Source organism: Rhincodon typus, chromosome 8 (assembly GCF_021869965.1).
Source record: "Rhincodon typus isolate 14 chromosome 8, sRhiTyp1.1, whole genome shotgun sequence".
NCBI classification, from domain to species: Eukaryota; Metazoa; Chordata; class Chondrichthyes; order Orectolobiformes; family Rhincodontidae; genus Rhincodon; species Rhincodon typus.
The window spans coordinates 29,502,001-29,512,337 of NC_063339.1; the positions used below are offsets into that span (position 1 = coordinate 29,502,001).

Here is a 10,337-nt window from a genome sequence, read left to right on the forward strand (position 1 = left end):
AATCTCTAGATTCTGGAAAAGTCCAAGAGGATTGAAAAACTACCAATATAATACCTTTCAAATAAAGGGAAAGAAACAACAAAAAAAAAGGAACTAGGAGAGTTTGTTTAACATCTGTTATTGTGGTAACGTTGAGTCTATTGCAAAAGATGTAACAGCAGAACACTTAGAAATACGCGATCAAGCAGAACCAGCATGGTTTCAAGAGTGGGAAATCATTTGACGAAGTAACACAGGATATATAAAAAGGAAATCAGTAGATGCAACATTTGGATATCCACAAGGTACGCAATAAGCTCACACATATTTCTACTTAATAAGTGCCTATGAAGTTTAGGCTAATATTATCATGAATCGACTATTGGCTAATTAATAGAAGAAACAGTTGGGATAAGAGGAGGGGATTTCAGAATAGAAACCACAAGGATCAGTGCTAGGCCCACAACTATATTAATTATTTGGATGGTGGAAGTGAATGTACTATCACCAGTTTGCAGATGACAGAGTGAGAAGACAATTAATGTGGATGATATAAGGAGTCTACAGAGATACACACTGGTTAAGTAAGTGGGCAAAAATCTGGCAGATGGAACATGTGGGCAAAGAGGAGATTATGCACTTTGCGAAGAAGAATGGAGGAGTGCATATTATTTAATTGGGAAAAGCCTGCAGAAAGCTCCAGCACAAAGGTATTTCAACATTCTCATGTGTGAATAAAAAAAGCTTGCATCTAAGTTCAGTGGTAAATAGGAAAAACACATGGAATGATGGTCTTTATTTCAAAGGGAATGGAGTATTAAAAATAGGAGGTCTTGTTAAAACTTTACAGGCAACAGTCTGACTACACAGAATACCGAACAGTTTTGGTCTGCGTATCTATGGAAAGACATATTGGCATTGGAGGCAGTACAGAGGAGGTTCACTAGATCGATCCTAGGTATGGAGGGACTTATGAGGACAGGTTGAGCTTGTACTCATTGGAGTTCAGCAGAATGAGGAGACCCTTCTTGAAACACAAGATTCTTAGTGGCTTGTCTATGTGAGTAATTTAAAATGAAGTTGAATGGTGCAGGAAAAAGTTGTCTGGTGTAGGAAACAGAGGTGCCAAGTTTAGACATCAGGAGCACAATCTGAACACTTGTTGCTGACACAAAAAAGTGAGAATGTCTGGGAAACAGTAAAGAGATTAAAAGCGTTTAGGAAGACATTTTTGTATATAGAACCACCGTTACTTTCATTCCTAAATTTTTATCTTCTGGTTACTAATCAGTAGAAATGACATTCTCCCTGTTACTTAATCAAAAGCCCTTTAAAATTTCGAACTGCTATCTGGCTGTTTTTATATTTCACCGTGACAGATGATAAGTATGCAAATACTCAAGTCTAGACGAACTGACAAGTTCACTGCACCTAGCATTCTGTGCAATATAAATAATTTGCAATGACTACAAAAGCAAAATACTGCAAATACTGTAAATCTAAAGTGAAAACAGAAAACAGTGGAAAAACTCAGGTCTGTCAGCATCAAGAAAGGAACATAATTAATTCGTCTCCCATTACTGTTTTCAGATCAATGACATCTCAAAATAGTTCAGATGAAAGGCCATTGACCTAAAATATTAATTCCTGCTGTTCAGATGCTGCCATATTCACTGAATATCCCCCATTATGTTAGGTTTTAATTAGTGATAAGAATGGTTACTAGCACCAACCATAAAGTAGTTAATAATGAAATAACCCAGCTGAGAGCATGAATCTGACACCATTATCATACTGAAAACACATCTACTTCTAGATGTATTAAGTGACTGAAAAGCCAGAATATTTCCTACAATCTCCTTACTCACCTCTTGTTCTACATATTGCAACAAGTATGTCCAACCTGTGAAGTCCTGGGGATTGTCTTCCACCACTTTCCAAAACTTCTCATACTCTGTAGGAAAGGGGATCCCTGAATCATTCAGTTCTATGTTTTCTGTGTCTTGTACTGTCCCTTCAGGTGAGGAATTCGCAGGTTGAGATTCAGTGTCCATTGATGCTGAGCCTTCAGGAGATTCAACTTGTGCCACAGATGTTTCTGACAAATCTGTAAAAGGTTTCAGATTGGTTCCCTGATCACCAACTTTACTATCAATAATCATAGCTCTTGATTTTAAATCGTTGGCTTCATCAGCAGGCTCCATGTTTGGCATGAGCAGCTCACGTGAAAGGGAATCAGCAGTAGAGGAAATACTTTTATGCAAGTCACATTCATTTGCAGAGTTAAGTCCATCATTCTGTGCTGACACTGTCTGATTAGAATCTTAGAAAGGGAAATAATAAAAAATTAGTAATTATGACTAAATCATTAAGTATTACAATTAAAACTTTTCTATCAGTATCACTCCTGTCTTACTACAGGAAAAGGAATTTATTCACTATAGTCTTGTCGCATCAAGCGAAGATACCATCTAGGAGGAGAAGTCTGGTATCATTCCAATTTCAGGATTAGTTTCTCATCTCAAATTGCAATGATGGTTCTGTTGACTCACTACAGGAGTTATTTTTTCTATATCTCCCAGCCAACAGCTTTATTTCTGAAGAAAAACACTGATATTTCCTTACACCAGTCCCCTATAGAAAGGCAATGGGGACGCTAATTATAGCACGCCATTAATGAATTTTCTTTCCTTGTTTGCGAAGTCGTGAATGTTATTATTTATGGATCCTTCTTTCCCGATCAAGTGAATGTGCTGAATTTCCTTGCATTAGCAAGAAGTACTTGCACACAAGCCTGGGAAAATAGTGGCTGGCTTTATGCAACAACTAATGAAGATGTTATAATAAAAAACATTGATAAAATGAACCTCTATAACATGTCTGACTACTATCAGAATATTCCCTTCTTGCCTTTATAGCTAGGACATATTCAATAAGAAAAGAAAAAGTAGCATTTAACATTTCAGTATTCTTATGAAGATGGTCAAGAAGAAAATGTTTTACCAAAGAATGTCATCTTGCACACATATCATATTGAAAGTGAACAACATTTAAAATTGAGATGCTGGAGAATTGTTAGGTTTGAGAGGGGCAGCAGTCTTGTTTCTTCTACAAATTACTGGCAATGTATAACTGCTGTAAGTGATTTGTAGTTTTGCTTTATGTTTAAATTTTTGTACTATATTTAAGCAAGACGATCTGCAGAGAACTGTCTCATAGAAAACTACCTCCTATACAGTTTCAAAGTGCACTAGTTATGAGAAAACATTCAGTTTGTATTGCTGTAAATGGCATGTAACGTTTATTTCTGCCAAGTGCAATGCACTATTGTGTGTCATTGAAGTCAGTTTGCCAAGGTTCAAGCAGTGGTTAAGCTTACTAATATTTACAAAAGCAGTTTGATTTCTCTCCTGAAGAACTAGCAATAAGTAATAGGCACTTAAGAATTTAAGCATGTTGATTTTTAGACTTGCTAAAAACAAATTTTGGAACTGATGAGGCAGACATCAATATATTTAACTCTTTAAAATATTTGCTAATATTTAATACAATAACAGGCACTCCCAGAAAAGCAAAGGTGCAGTGTTCAGAAATACTAAGATTTTAGCAAGTTTCTCTTCGGAGGAACACAGTAGTTTCCATTCTGTTGTCCATCTGAGATGGATGAATTCAATAGAAGTCAAATTCCTAAATTCCTCACATTTAAGTTACGTATGCCTGCTACTCCCCCATTTTAAGACAACTAGCTATCAGATTATCCCAACATTTTAAATTAAACAAACAAATTGATCTCAAATTAAAGATCAAATGTCAGGTTTTCATCTGTACTGGATTTTAAATTGATAAAAACACAATGTCTCTCACTAGAATGTAACTATATACTTTTTGAATGACAACCAATCATAACATCTGGAAGCAGAGAAATAGATGAATAACAAGGAAAAGGAAGCAAATCCTGCATTCTGGACCCACAGCCTCATGGCCAAAGATCTGCAGGTTAAAATTCAATCTGTTCAGTAATAAGATCACCACATCAGAAACTCAGTCAATTTCATCCTCAAATTGTGGGACAGCTGATGACTCATTTTTATTATATTTTACTTCATTACTTGAAAGTAAAGTGTATAAGCAACAGCATAGCTACTTTATTTAAAACGTAAGCAGGTAAAAATGGTCCTCTGGTCCTAGAATCTCCTATGGAGGGAAACATTTACCTTGTCAAGCCCCTTAAAGATCACACGTTTCGATGAGATCACCTCCCATTCTTCTAAACTCCAGTGAGTAGAATCCCAAATCTGTTTAGCCTTTGCTCACAAAACATTCCCTCCATCTCAGGGATCATCCTAGTGAAGTTGTCTAAACTACCTCCAAAAAAACTTTCCTTAAATAAGGAGACCAGAAAATGCTCACAGTACTCCAGATGTGGTCTCACCAGTACCTTGTACAGTTGCAGTAAGATGTCTCTACTCATATTTCAAACCCCTTGAACTAAGGGCCAATATTCCAACAGCCTTCCTGCTTATCTGCTGCACCTGTTTGCATTTCATACACAAGTTGCTTTGTTTTGCAGCTTTTCTCTATTTAATAACGCTCTCTTGTTCTCCCTTCCAAAATTTACATTTTCTCTTGATTAGTTTGAGCAACTATCTACTGTAAATTACATCAGCAATGGTGAAAGAGAAAATAAACAGCACCTTTTCAAAAATCTTTCCATTCATATTGTGAAACATCCAAAAATCAAGCAATTTTCCATGCTGATCTCGATTCAGAATTTGATTTTTTTAAATTAAAATACGGAAATAAAACAATTAAAACAAAATTGACTAACATATTATGCATATTTTAAAAAGACACAGGAGCAGAAGCAGGCCATTCAACACATTGAACCAGCTCTGCTATTCGATGAGATCATGGATGATCTGATAATCTTCAACTCCATTTTCCTGCCTCATCCCCATAATCCTTAAGTCCTTTACTGATTATATTCAGCAGATTGACTACTGTCTGAAAAACAATCCTTCTAATCTTTATTAAATTGGCGATCCCTTCCTCAGATTATGCTCTCTGCTCACGGCCTTTCCCACATGGGGGAAACAACTTCAAGATCTACAACTTTAATCTGTTCTTATAATCAGAATTATCACAGGGCAGGTAGCAGATTTTTCAGCCTTCTTTGATTGCATCAGATGTCTTAAATGAGCATTTCACTTTGTTCAAACCCCTCACATTCTACAGTCCTCAAATCATCTAAAACTCTGGTGCTCACATTTTATCTTCAAATCCCACTCAGTCAGCTACTCACCGATCTAGACTGGCTGTGCCTGCAGGCCCTTAAATCTTAAATGCTCATCCTCATGTGCCAGTCTTCTATGGCCCAATCCTTCCCGGTGTCTAATCTTATTGAGCCCTATAATCCCCATACCTCCAAATTACCCAACTTCTGGCCTTTTGCATGACAAGAATCTCCATCTCATTGACAGCTGTGCCATTAGTTGTTAAGTCTCACATTGAGAAATAGCTCTCAGCCTCTTACATCTTCAAGATGATCCTTAATTTTTTTTTGAATTTGTGGTCACCTGTCCCAATACCTGTGAAGCTTAGCTGCATATTTGATTTGATAAAGTACCCATAAAGCCTTGTGGTGCTCTATGATATTAAGATAACTGCATAAATGTAAATCTTCATGAGCGAATTCTTCTACGGAGAGCCAACATAGCTCAAATGTTACTCAAATATTAACCACAGGAAAATTTAAAGAGGTTATCATCCAAACTACAAACTAAAAAGTGTAACCAACTGACAATGTGAAAGATAGTAAGAACTGCCGATGCTGGAGTCAGATATGACACAGTGTGGAGCTGGAGGAGCACAGCGGGCCAGGCAGCATCAGAAGAGCAGGAAAGTTGATGTTTTGGGTCAGGACCCTTCTTCAGAAAATGAAGAAGGGTCCCGACCCGAAACATCAACTTTCCTGCTCCTCTGACAATGTGAAAGATTCTTCAGCTGAAAACCAATCAAAGTTAAACATTAACAGACCTGCAATTCTGAGGAACAGTTCTGAGGAAGGGTCACCGGACCCAAAATGTGAACTGATTTCTCTTCACAGATCCTGCCAGATTTACTGAGCTTTTCCAGCAACTTCTGCTTTTGTTTTTGAATTACTAAAGCATTGTTAAATAACAAAACAATGCTATGTTTTACATTTTTTTCATGCAGAGTTTAAGCTGGAGTAACTAGAACTGTTTTTGAGAATATAGAAATGAAAGGTGTTAAGGAAAAGCCAGGGTACTATAGGGCCATAGGTGGTGGGCAAGTTGTTGGAGGGAAACCTGAGGGACAGGATTTACATGTATTTGGAAAGGCAAGGACTGATTAGAGATAGTCAACATGGCTTTGTGCATGGGACATCGTGTCTCACAAACATGGTTGAGTTTTTTTGAAGTAGTAACAAAGAGGATTTATGAAGGCAGAGTGGTGGATGTGATCTATATAGACATCAGTAAGGCGTTTGACAAGGTTCCTCATAGTAGACTGGTTAGCAAGGTTAGATTACAAGGATTAGAGGGAGAACTAACTATCTGAATTCAGAACTGGCTCGGAAGTAGAAGGCACAGGGCAGTGGTGGAGGGTTGCTTTTCAAACTGGAGGCCTGTGACCAGCGATGTGCCACAAAGATCAGTGCTAGATCCACTGCTTTGCATTATTTATATAAATGATTTGGATGTGAACATAGGAGGTATGGTTAGTAAGCTTGCAGATGACACCAAAATTGGAGGCACAATGGACAGTGAAGGAGGTTAGCTTGGAGTACAAGATCCTGATCAGATGGGCCAAGGGCCTGAGGACTGGCAGATGTTGTTTAGTTTAGATAAATGAGAAGTGCTGCATTTTGAAAAGGCAAATCAAGGCAGGACTTATACACATAATGGCAACATCTGGGGAGTGTTGCTGAATAGACACCTCGGTGTGCAGGTTCGTAGTTCCTTGAAAGTGGTATCAGAGATAGATAGGACAGTGAAGAAGTTTGGTATGTTTGCTTTTAACGGTCAGTGCATTGAGTGCTTCCCTTTATTGTCAGTGCATTGGGGGTGGTGTCTTAAATTCTAGACAGCATAAATTTAAGGCGAGAGGCAAGATTTAAAAGGGACCTAAGGGGCAGCTTTTTCCACACAGAAGGTGGTGCGTGTATGGAAAGAGCTGTCAGAGGATGTGGTGGAGGCTGGTACAATTACTACATTTAAAATCTTCTGGATGGCTTTATGAATAGGAAGGGTTTAGAGGGATATGAGCCGAATGCTGGCAAATAGAACTAGATTTGTTTACAATATCTGGTCAGCCACAGACGAGTTGGACCGAAGGGTGTTTCCGAGCTGTATACCCCAGAGATAAAGGTAGACCCCTAGAAGTACAATAAATGAAGAATTCCCCAGTTGAAAATCCTGAAAGGACGAGAATAGAAATTGAGTTTAAAAAACGTGTTGGAGAAATTCAGCAAGTCCCCGAGCATATGTGGAGAGTAACAGAGTAAAAGTTTCAACTCCAACATGATTCTTCTTCAGAACTAAGTCATAACTCGTGTAGCCAGCATTCTACACCTTCTTTCTTGGACAGGAAGGTTAGGATTCGCAAAAACATTGTAAATTAAAACCGAGTGAAACAGGTGCGCTCTCAGAGAGAGACGTTTCAAACTTAACTACAGTAAGTGACCTGACTTCATGCGCGCCAAGCCACAGCGAGGAGAGAAAGAGCTGATATTTTTAGATGTGACCGCACGACCACATTAAGGCATTAGATAGGAACCCAACATCAGGAAGACACCGCCACCGGGGGAAATAGCGTCACCCCGAGCACCGGGCGACCGCCGACCCAAAGCCGAAACCTCCCATTCTCCATCACAGGCCGGAGAACTCGGGCTCGAGTAATATTCACAAAAGGCCCAGACACGGCGGAAGTTAGGCTGGACCGTGGCAACGAACACATACGAGGCCGAGACTCACTAAACCACAGCAACACAACTATATCCTACCGCTACTGCTACTTCTCTAACATAGCTTAACCGTACCCACTCACCTCGCGCCTCCATACTACAGACCGTTATAGCCGTTACTGCCGACCCGCCCCCGCGCGAGCGCTAATACGAACACGTACTCCGTTCGCACCCCCCCCTCCCAAAAACTGCCTTCAATGCGCAGGCGTGCAGCGTCCAAGTACACACCGCTTTCAGATCAGCTGATTGCTAAACCACTCCACTGAATAGTCAACATCAGGTGGAAGCTTCCAGTTTTCGTCGGGATGCCAAGAAAGTTGATGAATTTGGAGGATTTTCGTATGTTCCGCCCATGATCCAATATGTCCGCCACTTCTTTTGTTTGAAATTCCATATAGCATTTAACTTTTTGTTGAGATCCGAAGGCTCAACGCTCACGTACTACACAACACATATCAAACAACATAATAGCTTCGAAAAAGAAGGGCCCAGTCGGCAGTCAACATCTCACAAAGATGATGGATAGTGAAACGGGATGCGTTGTGGTGTACATGGACATTCGTAAAGCCTTCGATAAAAGATCAAGAAACTTTTGTAGCAGCTTAATCAAAATGAGAGGGAAGCAAGTTGTATTAAAATAGTTGGAAGAGAGAAAGAATTAAAGGCAGTTTGTCACAGTGGGTGAAAATGTATCACGGAGACTTGTATTCTGACACTGCTGTTTACCTCATCGATGATTTGAACGGAGAGGCTAGAGGAGTAGTACATTATTCAGATTTGTAGAGATTCAAAAATTAAATGCATTCCAAATAATTGTAAGGATTTTATGAAACTTCAAAGGAAGATGGATGTGTGGTGGAATAGATTTACGCATTTAGTACCAAACATGCTGGAAATGCGCAGTTGGGACAGAGTTCATATTTCAGGCTGATGACTACGTTTTGTTGATGTCATTTCATATCAATGACTGTGAGGTATGTTTTGGTTAAAATAACAATATTCTAGAGGAGAAGGATTTGAGAGCCAGGTTCATCAAATAACAAGCAGTATTTCAAGTGTTTAAAGCTATTAAAAAAAGCGAGTAGTCTTGTTGTGACTAGAGCCTGATGGGTAAGGCAGATGAACTCCGGGCATGGAGGGGAATATGGGACTGTGATGTCAGACCTACTACAGAACCATGGCTGAGGGAAGTACAGGACTGGCAGTTCAATGTTCGACGGTACAGATACTATAGGAAGGATAGAAGGGGAGGCAAGAGAAGAGGGAGCGTGGCATTTTTGATTAGGGAAAATATCATAACGTACTTAGGGAGGATGTACCTGAGGGATCGTCCAGTGAGGCTATATGGGTGGAAATGAGAAATAAGAAAGCGGTGATCACATTGATGGGATTGCACTAAAGGCCTCCCAATAGTCAGTGGGAAATTGAGGTGCAAATCTGTGGGAAGACTAAAGTTAGCTGTAGGAACAATAGTATTGTAATTGTTGGGGATTTTAACTTGCCAAACATAGAATGGGACTGCCATTGCAATAAGGTGTGTTCAAGAAAACTTTCTCAATGAATATGTGGATGGCCTACTAGAGAAGGAGCGTAACTTGACCTCCTCTTGGAAAATAAGGCAGGGCAAGTGACTGAGGTGTTAGTGGTGAGCACTTTGGGAACACTGACCATAATTCTGTTAGTTTTAAAATAGTTATTGAAAAGGATAGGCCAGGTCCACAAGTTAAAGTTCTAAATTTGGGCAAGGCCAATTTTGACTGAGGTGCAGAAACAGAGGAGGAGAATCAGAATGAGAAACAGAGGAACAGAAACAGATGGGTAAAAACAGAGGGTGAGAAACAGTGAAAGAGGAACAGAAACAGTGGATGAGAAACAGAGTGGCAGAAACAGAGAATGACAAACAGTGTGTTAGGAACAGAGAACGAGAAACAGATGATCAGAAAGCCATGGACAGAGACAGAGGAGCAGAAACAGAGAATGAGAATGAGAGAATGAGAAACTGAGTATCTGAATCACAGGGGCAGAAACAGAGGGGCAGAAACAAATTATGAGGAACAGAGGGGCAGAAACAGAGGACCAGTAGCAGAGGACCAGTAGCAGAGGGGCAGAAACACAGAATGAGAAATGGGCAGAAACAGAGGATGAGAAGCAGAGGATGAGAAAGTGTCAGGAGCAGAGAATGAGAAACAGGATGAGAAAGAGACAGGCAGTAAGAGAGGGGCAGAAACAGAGGATGAGAAACACAGGATAAGAAAGTGAGGGGCAGAAAATGAGGATGAGAAACAAAGGGGCAGAAACAGAGGATGAGAAACTGAATCTCTGAATTACAGGGGCAGAAACAGAGGGGCAGAAGCAGAGCGGTCGAAAAAAA

At 39.7% G+C, this 10,337-nt stretch overlaps 1 protein-coding gene across 1 annotated transcript in view; it reads right to left on the reverse strand.

Moving 5' to 3' along the window:
• The window catches only part of LOC125481052 (pre-mRNA-processing factor 39-like), a 28,411-nt gene extending 20,246 nt beyond the window's left edge, over window positions 1–8,165 (reverse strand). The window contains exons 1-2 of the mRNA XM_048600075.1: window positions 8,050–8,165; window positions 1,848–2,302 (exon numbers count right to left, since the gene is read on the reverse strand). Coding sequence (XP_048456032.1) covers window positions 1,848–2,302; window positions 8,050–8,062 — 468 coding nt within the window. The 5' untranslated portion in view covers window positions 8,063–8,165. The remainder of the gene's footprint in view (window positions 1–1,847; window positions 2,303–8,049) is intronic.
• Between the last annotated feature and the right edge of the window lie 2,172 nt (window positions 8,166–10,337).